The sequence below is a fragment of the Lynx canadensis genome, chromosome A1 (genome assembly GCF_007474595.2).
Source record: "Lynx canadensis isolate LIC74 chromosome A1, mLynCan4.pri.v2, whole genome shotgun sequence".
Classification (NCBI taxonomy): domain Eukaryota; kingdom Metazoa; phylum Chordata; class Mammalia; order Carnivora; family Felidae; genus Lynx; species Lynx canadensis.
The window spans coordinates 169,324,087-169,346,006 of record NC_044303.2 but is presented as its reverse complement, the minus strand read 5'-3'; the positions used below and the strand labels follow the sequence as shown (position 1 = coordinate 169,346,006).

The following is a 21,920-nucleotide window of genomic DNA, read 5'->3' as shown; positions in this document are numbered from 1 at the left end:
TTAAAGTAGGTAATTCAGGCCAAAGTTAACTGACGCCAAATGGAATACAAAATGCTAGAAAAGATAACTACATAGATAAATATATGAAGTGTTCTGCTGTAGTTTTAAAAATAACTAACTATTTAAACAAAGAAACATTAACAAGGTAGTGTGGACTTTACAACGTACGCAAAAGTGGAATATATTACAACAATAGCACACAGACCGGAAGATGACACTATTGTAAGGGTTCCATGTTAAAAGCAAAGTATTATAATATCAGTTGAAGATACACTATGGTAAATTAAAGATAACATAATACAACAAAAAGTTATAGGTAATAAGACAACAAAATAGGAAAAAAAGGAATCAAGAAAATGTTCATCCAAAAGAAGGTAGATAAAATGAAAAGGAAAATAAAGAGTAAATGGAAGAAAAGAAAACAAAGAGCAAAATGACATATTTAAACATAACAATATCAAAAGTCACATTAAGTATAGTTGAATAATCCCAGTTAAAAGGTAGACATTAACAAGCTAAAAAAGCATGACCTAACTATATGCTGCTTACAAGAAATGTAATTCAAAAATAAGGACTGAAACAGATTAAAGAATGAAAACCAGAAAGACCATATAAACACTAAGCAAAGTAATGTGGGAATGGCTGTATTAATATGAGATACAATAGATAGCATGGCAAAGAATACTACCAGGGATAATAAAGATTATTTTATAATAATAAAGGGGTCATCAAGTGGATATAAGAATTGTAAATGCTTAGTCACCTAATAAAAGAGTTTCAAAATACATGAAAACAAAAACAGAAACAAAAACTGAGAACTACAAGAAGAAATAGACTGACCCACAATTACAGGGGGAGATTTCAATTGCCCTCTCTCAAACATTAATATAACAAGTAGACAGAAGATCCATAACAACATAAAAAAATCAAAAAACACTATTAGCTAACTGAACCACGCTGACAATATAGATCACTCCAACCAACAGCAGCAGAATACACATTCTTATCAAGTGAAAATGAAGCATTTATGAAAACACACCAAACTGTGGGCCAGATAACAAGTACACATAAACTTAAAGAAATGAAGTCATAAAAAAATATTCTCAGATCAAAATGTAATTAAATTATAAATAAAAAATGTAAACGTCTCTAGAAAAACGACAAAACTTTAGAAAACTAACTCACACACTTTTAAATAACCTACATATCAAATTAAAAAACAAAAGGGACACTAGAAAGTATTTTGAACTGAATGAGAATGAAGACAGTGTATGAAAAATTGGGGAACGTTGCCAAAACAGTGCTTAGGGAAATTGAGAGCACAAAATGACTATATTACAAAACAGACAGTTCTCAAATCAATGACTTTAGCTTCCACATCAAGGACATTTAAAAAATGTTTTAAATGGTGCAAACTAAGCCTAAAACAAGCAGAAAGAAAGAAATAACAAAGATTAGAGCATAAGTCAATTAAATAGAAAGAAAAACAGAAGTAAAGCCAAAAGCTGATCTTTGAGAAGATTAATAAAATTGATACACTTCTAGCCAGAATGATTAGGAAAAAAAAGAAGAGACATAAAATATCAATATCACCAATACCAAGAATGAGAAAGAAAATGTCACCACAGATTCTATAAATTAAAAAGGTGAATAAGGAAAATTATTAACAATTTAATATCAATAAATTCACCAACTTAGATGAAATAGACATTTCCTTGAAGGATACAACCTACTAAAATTCAAACAAAAAGAACAGATAAACTAAATAGTCTATATCAATCAAAAAAAAATGAGCTTATAGTTTTAAAATCTTTGCAAAAAAAAGTAAAAAAAATAGAAACAAGCAGACTCAGATGGCTTAAGTAAATTCGACATATATTTAAGAGCCATTACCAACTGAACACAAATCTTTCTTAAAAAGTTAGAGGAGGTAACCATTCACAGAATAGAATTACCTTTATATTAAAATAAGACAAAAATACAAGAAACAAAGATATAGATAAAAAATTATTTAAAAAAACTTAACCAACCATATCCAACAATATAAAAAATGATTACGCATCATAACAAAGAGGAGTTTATCACAGGAATGTGAGATTGATGTAATATTTGAAACATGTGAAAATCAATCAAAGTAATTCATATCAAACAAAAAGAAGAAAAAATATTTATCTTAATAGATACAAAGGAAGCATTTAACAAAATCCAACATCTACTCTAAAGCAGGAAGAGAGGGGCACCTGGGTGGTTCAGTCAGTTAAGCATCCGACTTCAGCTCAGGTCATGATCTCTTTCTTGATTTGTGGGTTCGAGTCCTGTGTCAGGCTCTGGGCTGACAGCTCGGAGCCTGGAGCCTGCTTTGGAGTCTGTGTCTCCTTCTTTCTCTGTCCCTCTCCCACTCGCATTCTCTCTCTCTCTCTTTCTCTCTCTCTCTCTCCCAAAAACAAACATTAAAAAATTTTTAGAAAGAAGGAAGGAAGGAAGGAAGGAAGGAAGGAAGGAAGGAAGGAAGGAAGGAAGGAAAGAAAGAAAGAAAGAAAGAAAGAAAGAAAGAAAGAAAGAAAGAAAGAAAGAAAGAAAGAAAGAAGCAGGAAGATGAAAGGAACTTCAACCAGATGAAAAAGAATTTTGAAACTATACCTAACTTAATACTTGATTTTGAAAGATTTTCCCTCTAAGTTGAGGAACAAGACAAACATCTTTGCTCTTTCTACTTCTATTCAACATAATACTAGAGGTTCTAGTTAAGGCAATTAGACAAGAAAAAAAAAAAAGAAAGATATCCAGATTGGAAAGGAAAAGTAAAACTTTCTTTAGTCATATACAATATGATCCTGTAAGAGTTCTTTTGTGAAGTCATTTACTTATACATTCACAAAATTGTTTTATGGTTAAACCTAAACAGGTGCTCAACCAAATTAAAGTATTCAGAACTTAATCCACAATAAGAAAGTAAAACCTGTATATTTTGCATTTAAGAACTCATTATTCTATGCTGCTATCAAGAAACATTCTGAATTACTAACTTCAACTCAACAGGCTAGCTAAAATTATTTTGGTTGTTCTCAGTTTATATGTTATAAATAATAATCAATAGACTAGTTTCGAATTAGTCAAAGTCAACTTAAGACAAGTATTTGCTTTCTCAGCCCAGCCCAGAGCAAAACAAGTTTAATAGTTAAGGTATATTACAAATAATAATAATAATGATAATAATAATTAATTAAAATGCCACAGTCAAATTGCAATTGAGTGTAATATTTTACATTAAACAATATTAACTGATGTTCCTTTGGATATAAATTTTAATATTCAAAATTTAAAGTATTTTGTGTAATCTACACAGCAGGGGTCAGGAATTTGGAATTTCAGCATTGACCTAGCCTTCCTGCTGATCTACTACTGCTCAACCTCCAGTTAGTTATAGTAACTGAGCCCTTTCTCAATCAACTGAACCCATTCTCAATCAAATCCAGAATTTAACCCTTTTACTATAGGAATTATTTTCAGGCCTTGTTTCCCCCAAAGCCTTGTCTCCCCCAAAGCTTTGTCTTCTCTAGCTGGGAGCTAAACGTCAAACTGGGGTTTTAAGACCCCCTAATATCTAAAGTAATGACTGGATGCTAGAGTCATACTGGGGGTATTCACTGTCACTGCCTAGCTGTCCCTAGGACCCATTTCAGAATGCCCTGTTCTGGCCTATACAATGAACTAAAGTTCTGACATTAAGTCTGCAAATGTTGGAAGATTTGCCATCATATCATCCTTATAAAGAATAAATAACTTCACAAAAGAACCCCTATTTCCATGTTAAATATAAAAAGCAGTTTGATAACAGAAACAAAGTATTCAAAAATATAATTTTACACTTTTTCACATAAACAGGAATATAAAGATAGTGTTGATTATAAAAAAAAGAAATGTAATATGTCACATATCAAACACAATAATACAAGAAGTTATTTTTAAAATATGTATTCCACAGGATATAAGTTGATCAAATATTTGATAAAGAGCAATCAAATTCTTGAAAATAGGAAAATATTATCACTAATACCTTTAGAAGGAGAAACATAAATAAGTTCACATATTTTAATTTCAGGAGATTCAGCCACATAATACATTTCTTGGGATTAATTAAAACTACAGTGTTCAGGGGGTGCCTAGGTGGTTCAGTCAGTTAAGCATCTGACTTGGCTCAGATCATAATCTCACAGTTAGTGTGTTCAAGTCCCGCATCGGGCTCTGTGCTGACAGCTCAGAACTTGGAGTCTGCTTCAGATTCTGTGTCTCCCTCACTCTCTGCCCCTCCCCAGCTCACTCGCTCTCTCTCAAAACTAAACATTAAAATTTTTTTTTTAACTTAAAAAAAAAAATGCAGACTTCAGGGGAGCCTGGGTGGTTCATTCAGTCGGTTGAGCAACCCACTCTTGATTCTGGCTTAGGTCATGATCTCATGGTTTGTGAGTCAGGCTCCATGCTGACAGTGCAGAGCCTGCTTAGGATTCTCTCTCTGCCCTTCCCCTGCTCACTTGCTCTGTCTCTCAAAATAAATAAACTTTATAAAAAACAAACAAAAAAACAGTCTTCCTATTATTAATACAACACTAAATGGTATTTTATCTAAATTAAAATAAAAAACAATAAAGAAAAATTACTATCTGTGGAAAATCTTCAATAGTATAAGTACTATGTATAAGAACTATTTAAAATTTTATTATGACATCAGAATTAGATTTCATTTTTTAAACCAAAATAAACTATATCATTACAAAGGAAAGACGTAAGAAAGGGAAGGAGGGAGAACTGCATGTTAAATCAGTATCTCTTTTAGTCTACTGGGATTAACAACATAAACATGGTGCTTCCATTGTGCAAGATACATTGAAATGTAGGAGCTATTTATTTCATTTACCTCCACAAAGTAAGAATATAATACACAAGTAAAAGACCAAGAGAAATATGTTAGTAAAAAGAAAAACAAGATAGAATTACTAATAAAGCTTATATTTAGACAGGAAGAATTTTTTTAAAAACCTCCAACTTTTATCATTAAAAAAAATCTAAATATGAAGACTGTTTACTCACATTTAAAGACTCATAATCATAAATGCTTATTTAAAACATAAATAATATGTTTCTCTATTTACTTCCAAAGCTTCTTATGAAAATGTTAGAGGAAATATATGCACATAAAATTAAGCTACGAAGGGGCGCCTGGGTGGCTCAGTCGGTTAAGTGTCTGACTTCAGTTCAGGCCATGATCTCACTGTCTTTGAGTTCGAGCCCCGCGTCAGGCTCTGTGCTGACAGCTCAGAGTCTGGAGCCTGCTTTGGATTCTGTGTCTCCCTCACTCTCTCTGCACCTCCCCCACTCATGCTCTGTCTCTCTTTCAAAACTAAAACAAAAACATTAAAAAAATTTTTTTAAGATTAAAAAAAATTAAGCTATGAAGGCAAAATAATGCTATAAAATGGTCTGGCTGCTTTAGTGGCTTTTAAATACCATAGGCAAAAAGAGAGCTAAAAATGGTATCTTAACAAATACAACCTATTTTTCTTATTTACATTCAGTAATTAAACTTCTAGAGAGAAATTTTTAAATATCCCTTGCATTTTATTTACAAGTGCTACATAATTCCATTTAGTATGAACTACTAAAAAGTAAAAACTAATTTACATCATTTTTTAAAAAGACAAAAAATAAAAAGACATTAAACAGTTTGACAATTAGTCTATTTTGACATATTTTGATATTTTTTAAATGTGAATTGGTCTAAGTAGAATTATTCTGGTACTTTAAAGACAATCTTCAAATGATAAGAATAAAAATCACTAAAATAAACATTTTTCATAATTTTGCCATACCTTTAGCTAAAGCTTCTTTATATTTCTCTCTGGCAGAATTCATTTCTTTTATCAACTGTCTATAGCTGGACTTTAATTTTTCTAATTCTGTCTTTGTAACCTGTCAAAAAAAATGCAAAACAAATTTTAAATGATTAAATTTATATTTGTCAAGAACTTAAGTCCTAATATATTTTTATTGCTTATAGATCAGAGTTGCTCCTTAATATACATTATAGACAATATATTAAACACTGGTTTAGAAATCAATGATAAATCAACGCCATATGAAAAAAGAAAAACATCTCTTAAAAATAAAAGCAAATCAAGAAATAGTGCTGTCATCATCTAAAATTTAAAGACCAATAGATTAATATACTATGTATAAAATATTTTTTCTAAAAAATATTTATTTTAATATACAGAATAACTGAGTTGTATGGTAACAATTTACCAGTTCTAACATGAGTTTTTTGGTTTTTGTGTTTTGGGTTTTTCAGATATTGTAACATCACTTAAAATAAGATGTATCTAACAATCACTGTTGGCTACATAATAATCATGACAGTGGTCATTACATACATACATGAAATCTGTTATTCTATCTATGGAAAGACTAAACAAATGCAGGTCCTTGATTCTGTACCCAAAAAACACTTAAAAGTCTGCTCTGTCTGAAATTAATATAGCTACTTCTACTTCCTTTTGATTAGGATTAGCATAGTATATCTTTCTCCATCCATTTACTATCAATCTATATGTGTCTTAATATCTAAAATGGGTTTATTGTAAACAACATATACTTGGGTCTTGTTTGTAAATCCACTCTGAAAATATCTGTCCCTTAATGGGCTCATTTAGACCACTGACCTTCAAAGTACTTATCCACATACTTGGATTAATAGGTACCATATTTGTTAGTTTCCTAATTGTTATCCTTGTTATTTGTTCCTATTTCTAACACTCTTTTTTCTACTTTTCTGTGATTTTAAGTGAGTATTTTATACAATTCCACCCTCTCTTATTTCTTAGCGTATCAGTTACATTTCTTTTTTAACTGTTTTTTAGTAAGTGCCCTAGAGTTCACAATATGTATTTATAACTAATGCAAGCCTACTTTCAAAGACCACTATACCATTATACCACATTTCAAAGACCACTATACCACATAAGTATCTTACAATAACAAAATAATCCTAATTCCTCCTTCCCATCTATCATTGCTGTCATTCATTTAACTTGTATATAAGCATACATAAACATATATCTATATACATATATACACACACAAGATATATTCATGACTGTACATAATCAAATGTTGCTGTTATGATTTTCAATAAAGTGTTATGTGTTAGATTAATTAAGAGTGAGAAAAATAAATTTTTACTTTATCTTCACATTCCTTCCCCAGTGCTCTTCCTTTCATGATGTAGATCTGAGTTTCTGACCTATATTATTTTCCTTCTCAGTCCACTGGATACAAATTTCCTCAATTTTTGTCTATCAAAGAAAGTCTTTATTTCATTTTTGAAGGATAATTTCACAGGGCATAGAATTCGAGGATAGTGGGTTTTTTCTCTCAACACTTAAATATTTCATTCTACTCCCTTCTTGCCTACTTAATTCTGAGGAGAAATCAGATGTAATTCTTCTATGTTCTTCTATACGTTAAGGTGCTTTTGTACTCAGGCTTCTTTCAGGATTTTTTCTTTATCTTTGATTATCTATAGCTTGAAATCAACATGGCTAGGGTGTAGTTTTTTGGTCATTTATTCTGTTTGGTGTTCTCTGAGCTTCCTAGAACTATTGTTTGGTGTCTGACATTAATTTGGACAGATTCTCAGTCATTATTATTTCAAATATTTCTTGTTCCTTTCTCTCTTTCTTCTCCTACAGGTATTCCATTATACATATGTTACACCTTTTGTAGCTGCCCCACAGTTCTTGGATAGTCTGTTCCATTTTTTTTTTTTCAGTCTGTATTCTCTGCTTTCAGTTTTATAGAATGCTACTGATATATCCTCAACTTCAGAGATTATTTCCTCAATTGTGTCTAATCTCCTATCAAGCCCATCAAAGTCATTCTTCACTTCTGTTAAGGTATTTTAGATCTCTAGTATTTCTTTTTGGTTCTTTCCTAGGATTTCCAACTTTATGCTTACATCACCCATCTGCTCTTTCGTACTTACTTTATCCATTAGAGCCCTTAGCATATTATTCATAGTTGTTTTAAGTTCCTGGTCTGATATTTCCAACATCCCTGCTGCGTCTGGTTCTGATACTTGTTCTGTCTCTTCCAATTCTGCATGTTTGGCTCTTGGTATGCCTTGTTATGTTTTCTTGATTGCCAGGCAGATTGTACCGAGCAAAAGGAACTGATTAAATAGGCCTTTACTAACATGGTGATAAGCTGTCAGAAAAAGGGAAAGTATTTTATACCCTATGATTAGGTCTCAGTCTTTTACTGAGCCTATACCTCTGGCTATGAACTTCACATGTGTTCCTCAGCTCACTAGCCCACTCTCCACTCAGAGTGGGCAGGACTTATGAATCCCCCTTGCCCCAGATTAATTAGGTTACAGGTAAACAGTTTCTCTTAAGCGCAGACTTTCTTAAGAACAGAACGCTTTGGCATATGGCAAAATGGTTCCTTTTCCCTCCTGAAGCATGAGATTTTTCTCCAATATTCACTGTGAGAACCTGGTAGAGGTCTAGGAGGTAAAATTCACAGAAGTGTGTAGTTCCCTCAATAAGTAGCTCCTCCTGGAGGTTTTAACTGTCAGAGTTGTCCACACTGAGCCTCCAGAATTTGTCACTTACACTCCAGGTTTTCCTATAACCAGTACTATTTCCCAAAAAGGCTTTTGCTCTGATTAAGTTGTAATTCTCTGTATTTGCTTGTCTGTCTCTCCAATTTTAGGGGGAGCCATTTGCCCTGTCACGTCACTTCTCTTAAGGATCTAAAAGCAATTGGTGATTTTTCTATTTGTTCAAATTTTAACTCCTTGTTAGGAATGAGTGACAACTTCTAATCTTCTTATATGCCGGACTGGAAACAGGAAGTCTTAACTTCTGAAGTTGCTAAAGAACCAATTCATTGTTCTCCAAGCTGGCTTATTAATTGCACAAAGCAAGCATTTATCCTGATTCTTGTAAATGAATGATACCTCAGGGTAGCCAAGTAGGTGATACAAAAAACTTTCTATTGAAAAATTATAGCTAACAATCATATTAGGAATGATAGAAGTAAAATACTGCCATTTTACAACCCCTAGTAAAATAATGGATCTAAGCAGTGAACATCAATTATTTCTAAACCTATTAGGTAAATGTCTGAAAAGAAACTTTTTTCATAGGTTGATCAGGCTAGCAGGACTGGAACCTATTAGACAAGTTTAACATCACAAATAGATAAACAAGATGACATTAGATATCTCTGACAGGGGAAAAAAAAACAGGAAGTCTATACCAGCATATCATGTATTCTTGCCCAAAATAAGTAGACAGAATGTTATCAAGCCAATCTAATTACTCTCCAGTTTACAGGAAAATTGAAGGATGAAGAAATATGTGAAATCACATCACAAGATGCTAACAATAAAATCAAAAATTAAGGAACTTCAATTCTATAGAGCAAATTACCCAATTTCTTCCACAAATAAATAGCATTTTTAAAAGGTTGGGAGTGGTAGGTGCCTGGGTGGCTCAGTCAGCTTAAGTGTCCAACTCTTGATTGAAGTTCAGGTCATGATCTCAGGGTTTGTGTGATCAAGCCTCACACTGGTTTTCTGGACTGACAGCGCAGAACCTTCTTGGGATTCTCTCTCTGACCCTCCCCTGCTTTCACATGCATGTGCTCTCTCTTTCTCTCTCAAAATAAATAAACTTTAAAAAAATGGGGGGGGGGGACACCTACAGATTAAAATTATTCAAATGCATGTTTGGGTCATGATTCAAAAGAACCAACTGTAAAAAACATTTAAAAAACAATCATTTGAGCACAGTCAGAATATTTAATAACATTAAGGAATTACTGTTATTTTTAGGTAGGTTAATGATAACATAGTTAAATTTTTTTAAATATTTATTTTAGCAATATATACTAAAATATTTATGGATACAATGATATCTGGAATTTTTTAAATGGTTCAGTGTATTAGAAAATGGAGGTGAGTATAGATTTTAAAAAACCTTGACTATGTGGGTGGATCAGTCAATGGGAGTTTGTTTTACTATTCTCTCTCCTTTTGCACATTTGAAATTTTCATAATAAAAAACATTTTAAAAAGTTACCCAGAAAAAAACAAACTCTGATTGTGAAAAAAAATTTAGAAATATCAAAACTCATTTATTTTGCCTGTATTTTCTTTTCTATTATATGCATAGTAAAAATTAAAATAATAAAACTTAAAAGAGCTACTGCAGTAAGTAAAAAATAAAAATTCAAAGTGATAAGAGAGCACTGTATCATAGTCTAATTGGCAGCATTCTTTTCTTTCAGAAGAGTATATAAAGTAATAGTACAGCTTATAATCAATAATGTTTTATAATAAATAGGAATAAAATATTACTTATTAGAGACACCAAAACCTATTTCTAATAATAAAATGATGGCCAACCAACACATGAAAAAATGCTCAACATCACTCATCATCAGGGAAATACAAATCAAAACCACAATGAGATACCTCCTTATACCTGTCAGACTGACTAACATTAACAACTCAGGCAACAACAGATGTTGGCGAGGATGCAGAGAAAGAGGATCTCTTTTGCATTGTTGGTGGGAATGCAAGTTGGTGCAGCCACTCTGGAAAATAGTATGGAGGTTCCTCAAAACTCTAAAAACAGAACTACCCTATAACCCAGCAATTGCACCAGTAGGTATTTATCCAAGGGATACAGGTGTGCTGTTTCAAAGGGACACATGCACCCCCATGTTTATAGCAGCATTATCAACAATAGCCAAAGTATGGAAGGAGCCCAAATGTCCATCGATGGATGAATGGATAAAGAAGTATGGTATATGTATACAATGGAGTATTACTCGGCAAGCAAAAAGAATGAAATCTTGCCATTTGCAACTACGTGCATGGAACTGGAGGGTATTATGCTAAGTGAAATGAGTCAGAGAAAGACAAAAATCATATGACTTCACTCATATCTGAACGTTAAGAGACAAAACAGATGAACATAAGGGAAAGGAAACAAAACTAATATAAAAACAGGGAGGGGGACAAAACAGAAGAGACTCATAAATATGGAGAACAAACTGAGGGTTACTGCAGGGGTTGTGGGAGGGGGGATGGGCTATATGGGTAAGGGGCATTAAGGAATCTACTCCTGAAATCATTGTTGCACTATATGCTAACTAATTTGGATGTAAATTTTAAAAAATCAAAAATAAAATAATAAACAAATAAATAAATAAATAAAATGATGACTAAACAATTTTTAAAAGTCAAACAAGATGAAATATTTCAGTGAGTCTCAAAGTCAAATTAAAAAAAGAATTCCAGAATAAAAAAAACAAACCTTGATCATCTCTGCCTCTATCTGCTGATGAACCCCTATAAAACTTTTCTTCATCTGTTGCTTATCTTTAATCATCATGGTGAGCCTGTGTAAGGGTCCAGAATTTAGGTCCTCTGCATGTGTCTTCATTATTCTACTAAGTTGCTCTGTCTGCTGAATCATAAGTAGCCAAGACTGTAAAGAAAGAAAGAAAGAAAGAAAATTAGCACTTGTATTAAAGGCTGCCATTTAGCTGTGCTTCAAGTGGTCTGGAACTTTAAATATTTAGTTTTACAGAAATTATTACATTAATACAAAAATGCCAGGTTTCTGGCAATTGTGCAAGGAGCTATGAATGGCTCAGATTTAACATCTTCAACTTCAAGTACAAATGCTTCAAAATTTAGTAATCAGAGGCTATGTAGTATTGGAGGAAAGGGATTAAGGCTCTTCGAGAGTTCACACTTGCAGTCTTCATTTTATCACTTCTTGTCTCTTTGTCAATATGTTGATATAATCCTTCTGCCTACACCATACTGATGCCTCAGTAAGGTCACCATTTCCTAATGGTCAAATGCAACAGATATTTACCCGTCTTTATTCTTAACATTTCTCTCTGTGGCATCTGATCTTGCTGACCCACTCACTCCTTCCTGAAACTCTTCTTTTCTGGTTTGGATGGCTTCTTATATTCCAACATACCAATTTGTCTTCTCCTTTTCCTAAAAATCCCTTCTCAATCTTTGTACTTGCTATTCATTTGCTGCTTATGTATTAAATACTGGTAATCTGTGGATTTCTATCTATTCTCGTTTCTTAGTAAATACCATTAGCTCTCAATGGTTTTTCCAGCACAACACATTCCATCAATAGCAGACACACATAATGGTGGGGTTTGGGACAAGTCAGCATATGGATACTGCTGGAAGAACAAGTCATTTGTTATTAAACATTCTAATTTCTAGACACTAAAAAAAAAAAAAAGCAACTGAGGAATACTCTTCACTATAGATCTTCAAAATTCTATTCAGAAACAATTGTTGGAGATATACCATGGTTGGGTAAGATCCATGTTAAAGATTAAAAAAGTAGACAAGGTATGATTTCAGATATTTACTGATTAGAATAAATTTTTATGCTATTACTTATGATCTGTGAATGAACAGGATTACCCTCCATTGGTTAATGTTCCGATATAATCCTAAATCAAAATTTAATAAGCATCTAAATCAAAATAATAGCCTAAAAGAATCAAATTCTTAGTCATAGTCAAAACTCACCAGGGTCTAACTTAGTAATCTTGTTTTTGATAAACTGTAATATACATTTTTTTAAAAGTTAACCTTTGAGTACATTTTTTAGGGAGAAGGGCATTCTTAGTTATGAAATGTTATTATGAACATGGAGTAAAATCTGACCAATAAACTCATTATATTTACTTTCAGATTCAAAACTCTAAGTACTAATAATATGCTCTTGATACCACAAAGGAATTTAAAACTGATATATCTCTTCCATTAAAATATAAAATTTAACAAAGATGAAAACAGTAAAAAACAAAACTATACAAACATGGATTAAAAACAAACTAAATACCCTAATAACTTCTGTAACTTGGCCTTTTTCATTTTGTATTTTCACTCTAAAAAATACAATGCTGGGAAAACACTATGTAGCATGTTCAGAATGTTAAAACTATGAAAAAATAAGAGGAATCAGTGTTTCATTCTCTGTCTTCAAAAATTAAATATTCTCTAAGTGCTTCATAGCAATAAATTTTTGTAATTTTACATAGGACTCTTTGCGGCCTAAGAGAGAAGCCTTCTTGGAAGCCAACATTGAAGGTGAGACAACAAAGTCAGATTGACCTCCTCCTCCCAGGAGGGCACATCTCATCCTGTCTAACGGTCCTGTTTACCGTAGTCACTGTGGGAAGTCCAAGCATCCCAAGATATATATCATCATGCCAATTACCAATCCTATGTTGCCCTCAATATTTCCTAATGTGACTCGGGAAATCTCTAGAGAATCCTGTACCCTCAAAAACTCCTTAAAAACTCCTTACACCTCATATCAGAACTTTCCACTTACCTTCTAGCTTTTACAAAAACCTGGCTTTATCCCATTCCCAACATCCTAATAGCTAATAAATAAAACCTCTCTTCCTAAAAAAGTCCCTGCTCCTTTGAAGTTCAGGTCACCCTTCCCAACAACCTATCAGCAAGCCTTTCTGATTCTCTCTCCAAAGTCTACCACAAATCCACCCACTTCTCTCCATCTCCACTGTCTTTTGGAAGTTATGACTATCTCTGGCTTAAATTATTACAAAACCTCCAAATTGGTGTCCTCTTTTTACTCATGCTCCTCCCGAATCCACTGCCTTCAAAGTAGCAAAAGAAATTCTAATTCTCTTGCAAAAAAAAAACCCTACATTGCTTTTCCTTTGCACTTAAAAACAAAAATCCAACTTATTTCTAAAACCTAGTTGTCTCAGATTATCCATCCTCTGTCTGTCCTTCCAACTTCACATTTTGCTATTTTCTACCCAACTAAATAAATAAACCATTGTTTTCCTTCAGTTTCCTGAACATTCACTCTTTCTCAAAGCTCACCCTCTCTTTCACTTGGCAAGATCCATCTCTTCCTTTAGGAATCAACAAAACCTTATGTAGGTGTAATCCTTGCTTTTCTCTCTCTTAGCACTTGAAACAACTATCTGTATGTATACTTGTTTGGTTTTTTTCTGTCTCCCCAACCAGAATGCAAGCTCCAGGGGGGTGGTACCATAACTCTTTCCTCACTAATTTAGGTATTTACTGTGATGCCTTAAATAGCTACTAAATATTCTTTGAAAGAAGAAAGGAAGGGAGGGATGGAGGCAGGGAGGCACAAATGTAAAAGAAAACCATGAATTAAATACATGCCATTAAAAGATATTTTCATTGTTTATAACCGGAAATAGAATGATAGCAATGCCAATTATGACAGGGAAGAAAAAAATTAATGGATCTTCAACTAATACAACAAAGGGAGAGGAGCAGCACATAATGAAATTATGAAGCAATGCCTAAAAGGAATGCGTGAGTGGGCAAGAAAATGTTTTCATAGTATATAATTTGAATTAGACAGGTGACTAGAATATTTGTTATAAAGAGAAGAGAGTAAAATGTTAACAGATGCTTGATAAACAAACAAAAGTAAAGGTGTACTTCAACATTTGCAACAGAACTTGTGCAGCACTTTGCAGATATGGCTCTTTGGTTATGGCACAGTAATGGCCAGGGCACAGACAAATTATCTGTTGACCAGGATAATTTGTGGAACATAACTCTTTGTAACCTAATAAGCAAAATACTGTAGGCCACTGGCAGGCATTCAAATTTCTTTATTATACAGAATCCTACGTAATGGTAATAATTCTGCTAATAATATTCCTCATAATGGGATTTTACTAGTAGTTACTCACTGATGCTGAACACTAGATAAGTTAAGAAATATTAACAAATAAAAACATCTAAAGTTCAACTTCAAAAAAATAATCATAGCAAAGAACAATAATACAATGTCTAAATACAACCATTGTGGTTAAGTTTATAAAACAGAATATAAATATATCCTAACTATTGAGAAAAGAGCTACAAAATGTAAATGTAGTAATAATGTAACTATAAAAAACTAGACAAAAAAATCTAGTGGATAGTAACAAAAACCAGGAATGAGAATTTGATGAGAAAAGTGTAATTATGTCCATTTTCCCTCTTTTCAAATAGAAGAGTGTATAGACAGCTCTACATCTAAAGTTTGTAAAGAAATATGGACTTAAGTTTAAAATTTTTAAATTTCAAAAGTTAAACAAGTGAATGTTTAGGAAAAAAAAACTATACAGACCATCTAAGTTATCAAAAGTACTTTTTGAAGAAAGTTAACATTGCCCATTAAAAAAAGAAAGAGAGCAAAAGAAACAAAAAATTATTGACAATTAAAAATGAGTTGCAAAATAAAAATTATACTAAACACATCTGTTAAACATTGTATGAAAATATTATCTGTTAAACATCTATGAAAATTCAGGTAAACATTATCAAATCAGAAGAGGGAACTTCACTCTAGGCAATAAATAAGAAACATCAGTAAAATAAAATAACATACAACAACAAAAAGACAAGTAAAACTACCCCAGAAAAATATAAACAATAGGATTCAGTAGTCATTATGTCCAAATAATTTCAAATTGAATTCTAGACCCAAAATATAAAACAAAGAAGGGCACATTATGATGCAGAAGAATATCAATTATAATGAACATATAACTGTCATGAATCTTTTCATTCCAGAAAACAGTACATCAAAACACACAAAGCAAAACAGTAGAAAATGAAATGAGAAATCAAAAGTAGCGGGAGAATTAAATGTACTCATCTCTACCTATGACAGATAAACTAAAAAAATAAATAATGCAGAGTATCTGAATAAGTAATTTAATAATGAATATGTTTGATCTATATTACATATAAAAATCTATATACCTCCCCAGGTATAGAAGATATGTATTTTTAAAGAATATATGGAATATTCATTTTTAACTTTCTTTATTTTGAGACAGAGAGAGAGTGAGCAGGGGAAGAGCAGAGATTGACAGGATGAGAAAGAATCCTAAGCAGGCTCTATGCTGTCAGCGTGCAGCCTGATGCATGGCTCGATCCCATGAACCATGAGATCATGATCTGAGCTGAAATTGAGAGTCAGATGCTTAACTGACTAAGTCAGGTGCCCCAAATCTATGGAATATTCCTAAAAATTAGATGATATTATACTACAAAAAAATTTATAAATTTCTTCAAGAATAGAAAATAGTGGGGCGCCTGGGTGGCGCGTCGGTTAAACGTCCGACTTCAGCCAGGTCACGATCTCACGGTCCGTGAGTTCGAGCCCCGCGTCAGGCTCTGGGCTGATGGCTCAGAGCCTGGAGCCTGTTTCCGATTCTGTGTCTCCCTCTCTCTCTGCCCCTCCCCCGTTCATGCTCTGTCTCTCTCTGTCCCAAAAATAAATAAACGTTGAAAGAAAAAAAAAATTTTTTTTAAAAAAAGAATAGAAAATAGTACATACTAACTATACTTTCTATCTAGCCTCTTACAAGGAAAAAAAGCAAAGAAAAAATCACTGACAGAATTTTTCAAGAAAAAAATAATTAAATCATTTCTAAAAAATGGATAGGCCAAATAGTAAAGTTTGTAAAACTAATATAAGACCTAGAAAATAACAGTAAATAAAATACTGACTACCAAAATCTATGATACAGAGCTCAATTTGCCGAAAGATTCACAAACTTTATAGTTCCATTTCTAAGTAAGAATAAAAATAAATTTATTAAATGTTCAATTTTAGAAATTGGGAAAGGAAGAACACTATAAAATCTAAGGAAAATACAAAGAAGGAAATGAAAAGCAAAAAACAAAAAGTATGTATTAATTCATCAAAAACAAAAACAAACAGAAAAAATAATGTTAGTAACACTAAAAGAGAGAGCTGACAATAATAAGGAAAAAAGAAAATAAAGTATCTAAAGTTAAGTCTAGGAAATAAGAAATAACCAGAGATTAAGAAAAAAAATTATAAAATCTTTGAGAAAAACTGCTTTTCTCCTATTAATCTACCTTTTATTGGTTTATTTTTTAAGTATCTTTTTGTTATCTTTAATTGACATATAATATTATATTAGTTTCAGGTATATAACATAGTAGTTCAACTTTACATACACTAAGAAATGCTCCCTACAAGTGTACTTTCCATCTGTCACCATACAAGGTTATTATTGTTTTTTAATTATTTATTTACTTTGAGAGAGCGAGTGAGCCCATGTGAATGGGGGAAGGGCAGAGAGAGAGAGAGAGAGAGAATCCCAAGCAGGCTCCCTGTGGTCAATGCACAGAGCCCCACCTGGAGCTAGAACTCACGAAACCGTGAGATCATGACCTGAGCCAAAGGCAGACGCTCAACCAAATGAGCCACACAGGCGCCCCCATACAAGGTTATTATTTACAATAGTAGTGACAATATTCTCTGTGCTGAACTCTACATCCCCGTGACTTATTTAATTTATAACTGGGAGTTTGTACCTCTTATTTTCTTTCACCTATTTTGAAACCCCAATAATGCAAAACTCTTATACATATTTCTCTAAATCAAATCCTATCTACTGAAAAAAAGCAAGAAAAGAAAGAAAACAATCTACCTAATGTAGGTTCTATTTTTTCTAAATGAATCCTTACTTTTACAGACAGCAAATTCAAAGAGATCAATAACCATGAACTACATAGTTATCATAAACCAACTATCCATAAAATATCTCTAAGAAGGTACAAAGCTCAAAATGTTTGCTAACAAATAATTTTAAACCTTTATGAATTAGATACCTTTGGTACTACCTAAAATGTTTCTAAGCACTGAGAATAAAAAAAACTTCCTAAAATCACCATAACACAGACATCAAAAAGTGGCAAAGATGTGAATGCAAGCTGGTGCAGCCACTCTGGAAAATAGTATGGAGGTTCCTCAAAACACTAAAAATGAACTACCCCACGACCCAGCAACTGCACTACTAGGCATTTATCCAAGGGATACAGGTATGCTGTTTCAAAGGGACACATGCACTCCCATGTGTATGGCAGCACTATCAACAATAGCCAAAGTATGGAAGGAGCCCAAATGTCCATCGATGGATGAATGGATAAAGAAGTATGGTATATGTATACAATGGAGTATTACTCAGCAAGCAAAAAGAATGAAATCTTGCCATTTGCAACTATGTGGATGGAACTGGAGGGTATTATGCTGAGTGAAATGAGTCAGTCAGAGAAAGACAAAAATCATATGACTTCACTCACATGAGAACGTTAAGAGACAAAACAGATGAACATAAGGGAAGGGAAACAAAACTAATATAAAAACAGGGAGCGGGACAAAACAGAAGAGACTTCTAAATATGGAGAACAAACTGAGGGTTGCTGCAGGGGTTGTGGGAGGGGGGATCGGCTAAATGGGTCAGGGGCATTAAGGAATCTACCCCTGAAATCATTGCTTCACTATATGCTAACTAATTTGGATGTAAATTTTAAAAAATAAAAAATAAAGTTAAAAAAATGAAATAAACATTAACAAATATATATATATGTTTTTAAATTAAGGTAACTTCATGTGAAATGATATAGAGAAAGTCCAAGGTATATAATTAGGTTAAAAAGTCAAACTGCAAAATAGTTTACAGAGTAAAATGTTATCTCTAGAAGATAAATAAACATCTTGTACAGGCTTATGCATCAAAAAAAAATAACAGAATAAAAATAAAGATGACTATATTTGACATGTGGAAAAGATAAAAAACAATACTCTTTTTGTCTTCAAACCTGAATTGCTTTGGAAAATTTAAATATCAGAAATAATCGAAAACAAAATGATTTATGTACTATGTCAAATTCCATCTACAAGCTGTTCAAAATACATGCACACTGTGACCTAACAGTACAATAGCACTTCCAAATATAGAGCCTCCTAAAATATGAAACACCAGCCTCAACTGTATCACTCCAAATTTAGTACAGATGCTTCCATGAAATTAAATCGCAGCTCTCATGCATAACAGGAATCAATCATCACAGTAGAAGCCAAAATTATATCTAAAGTAAAATAATACAGGAGCCCCTGGGTGGCTCAGTCAGTTAAGCCTTTGACTCTTGATTTCGGCTCATGATCTCATGGTTGGTGAGTTCTAGCCCCACAAAGTGCTCTCTGCTAATAGCATGAAACCTGTTAGATTCTCTCTAATCCCTCTCTCTCTCTGCCCCTCCCAGCTCATACCCTTCCCAACTGGTGATTCGTATGCTCTTTTGCTCTCTCTCAAAATAAATAAATAACCTTTAAAAAAAAAAAATGTTGGTATTTCCCCAAAAAAATAATACAGAAAGAAAGAAAGAAAGAAAGAAAGAAAGAAAGAAAGAAAGAAAGAAAGAAAGAAAGAAAGAAAATACAGGACAAGGTGAGTTGTTTTTTTTTAATCATTACCTGGTAGTATGAGAAAATATAAAACAATATCTACTCAGGGCGCCTGGGTGGCGCGGTCAGTTAAGCGTCCGACTTCAGCCAGGTCACGATCTCGCGGTCTGTGAGTTCGAGCCCCGCGTCAGGCTCTGGGCTGATGGCTCAGAGCCTGGAGCCTGTTTCCGATTCTGTGTCTCCCTCTCTCTCTGCCCCTCCCCCATTCATGCTCTGTCTCTCTCTGTCCCAAAAATAAATAAACGTTGAAAAAACAATTAAAAAAAAAAAAAAAACAATATCTACTCAAAGATAATAGAAAATATTAGCAGCTCTTCCATAAGGAAAGTAAATACTAGTTTAACTTACTTTGGGGAAATAAAGTCTAAATTAATTTTTTAATTAAATGATAGAATACTTCCATTTTATTCCATTGAGACACAATACAGTAGCAAACAGGTATGAAATATTAAGTACAGATCCTTCCAGAACTGCTTATATTTCTATGTATTAGTAATTTAGAATTAACAAATTAATCATGCATATTAGCAGATACTCAGAAATGAGCCAAAAGAAACCAATAATCATTAACCATGATTTCTTTGTGCTAGGAAGAATGCTAGAAAGAAGAGAGAAAATAGCAACTAAAGTAAGAGACTTCTTCCAGCCTTGACATAGTAACTAGAATCACACCCATCTTCCCACTGAAACTACAAAAGTGAGCATAATATACATGAAACTGTTTTTAGATACAGGATAACAGGCAGCACAGGATTGGAACCCTAAAGAAAAATGAAAGACCTGAAATTGCCCCACTTTTCTGCCTGGAGGTACTTTCCTAAGGGAAGTGCAAGGAGAAAATCAGAGTGTAAGACCAGAACAAGTATAAACTTAAAAGTCATAGTAAAAAGTTTGACTTTATACTAATTACAATGTCCAATTATAGAAACTTGGCAGGGGAGTGACATGGCCATTATAGGGGGCAAATTAAAAGTCAAAGAGAAAACTCTCTGGGCCTCGCACTGCTTGCATGTGTTTTTGTTTTGTTTTCTTTTCTTTTCTTTTAACAATAATGCAAAGCCTCATTGGATCTGAATTATCTTGAATTCTAAATAAATAGTCTGATTTTATAAATACTAATTACATCTTACCAGAAGAAAAATAAAATGCCTTTAGGAAAATATTTTAAAATAAAATCAGCCAAGAGGGGATAACAGGGACCAAATTTACTCTTTCACCTGAAAAAAAAAAATGGACAAAATATAAGAAATAACAGTTTTCAAGATACTAGATTTCAGGCAGTGAAAGATATGAAGTGATCACTGAGAGAAAAAAACAAACAAGATGAACCCTACAATTGCCCTGACTTACTGACTTAGAGGCCGCCCCACAGGGAGGAACCAAAGGGGGTGTGAGCAGAATCCTAGAGTTGAGGAGGCAGAACAGAGAGTCTGGGAAGAACAAGGCAGCTAGAGTTCAAGGCACACTGACTCCTGGAGAGGATGGAGGCACACAGAGAAGCCTGGACATCTGCAGTGAGCCTCACTCTGGTATTTGGCGGAAAACTGGTCAGTGCATGCCCATGAGGAAACTACATGAACTGGGGGGAAACTAGCTGAAAAGATTACAGGCACAGTACCTACTGTTCACATATGGTCAGGAATAGTGCATTCCTACCAGCCACTCCCAAAAAACTCATAATTCATGGGTACTGGGAAGAGCTCTGGCAGTGAGGAGTCACTAGCCCCAGAATTAACACTGCTCTGACCCTGCCTAAGGAAATTAAAATCAAGATCCAAAAGGATCAAGCTCTTTCCAAGTAACTTAACTGTGCTCCCTCACAAAAATCAACAAAACAAAGCCATATAAACTATCAAAAATGAAACTTAGAGAAAAAAGAATCCAGAAATAAACAGAGTATCAGTGAGCTGCAGAACATCTTATAGACATCTAATTATACGCGTAATAAGGAACTTCCAAGGAGACAGAGGAGGGATAGGAAAAGTATTTGAAGAAATAATAGCTGAAAACAGTGAAAACTCAATGAAAAACAAAAAATTCACAGATTCAAAAAGCTCAGTGAATCCAAACAAGAAGCATGAAAGAAAACACACTGTCAGTACCACATCTGAGGCAAATAGCCTTGGAACATTTCAAACATTTCATAATGATAGTATAATAATCTTCATAAAATAAGCTAGTTATGTATACAAAACCCTGTCAATTTTATAATTCATTTGATGAGTTCCTGGAGATCTCTGATTTTTTCTTACAACATTTAAATTTTCTTCCCCTGTAGCAGGAATACACTAGTTTCCTTCCCTGCATAGTTTATGTCACAGTATCTAGAACAGCAGATATTTTCTCATCTGATGGGAGATTTTAAGGAACGAAAAAATGAAATTATTTGGTGAGTCAGAGAAGGATGGATCATCTGTGATAAGTATGTCCTTCAACGGCAAGGGAATTTCGGCTTCTCTAAGTAAAGGTAAAGCCTTTCTAACAATGGAAGGGTCAAAACTTTCCAGC

General features: G+C 33.2%; 1 protein-coding gene across 3 annotated transcripts in view; it reads right to left on the bottom strand.

Moving 5' to 3' along the window:
- The window catches only part of FER (FER tyrosine kinase), a 432,909-nt gene that overhangs the window by 351,694 nt on the left and 59,295 nt on the right, over positions 1-21,920 (bottom strand). For all 3 annotated transcript variants that reach the window (XM_030326125.1, XM_030326151.1, XM_032593989.1), the window contains 2 exons: positions 11,385-11,558; positions 5,868-5,967 (listed from right to left, as the gene is read on the bottom strand). In XM_030326125.1, coding sequence (XP_030181985.1) covers positions 5,868-5,967; positions 11,385-11,558 — 274 coding nt within the window. The remainder of the gene's footprint in view (positions 1-5,867; positions 5,968-11,384; positions 11,559-21,920) is intronic.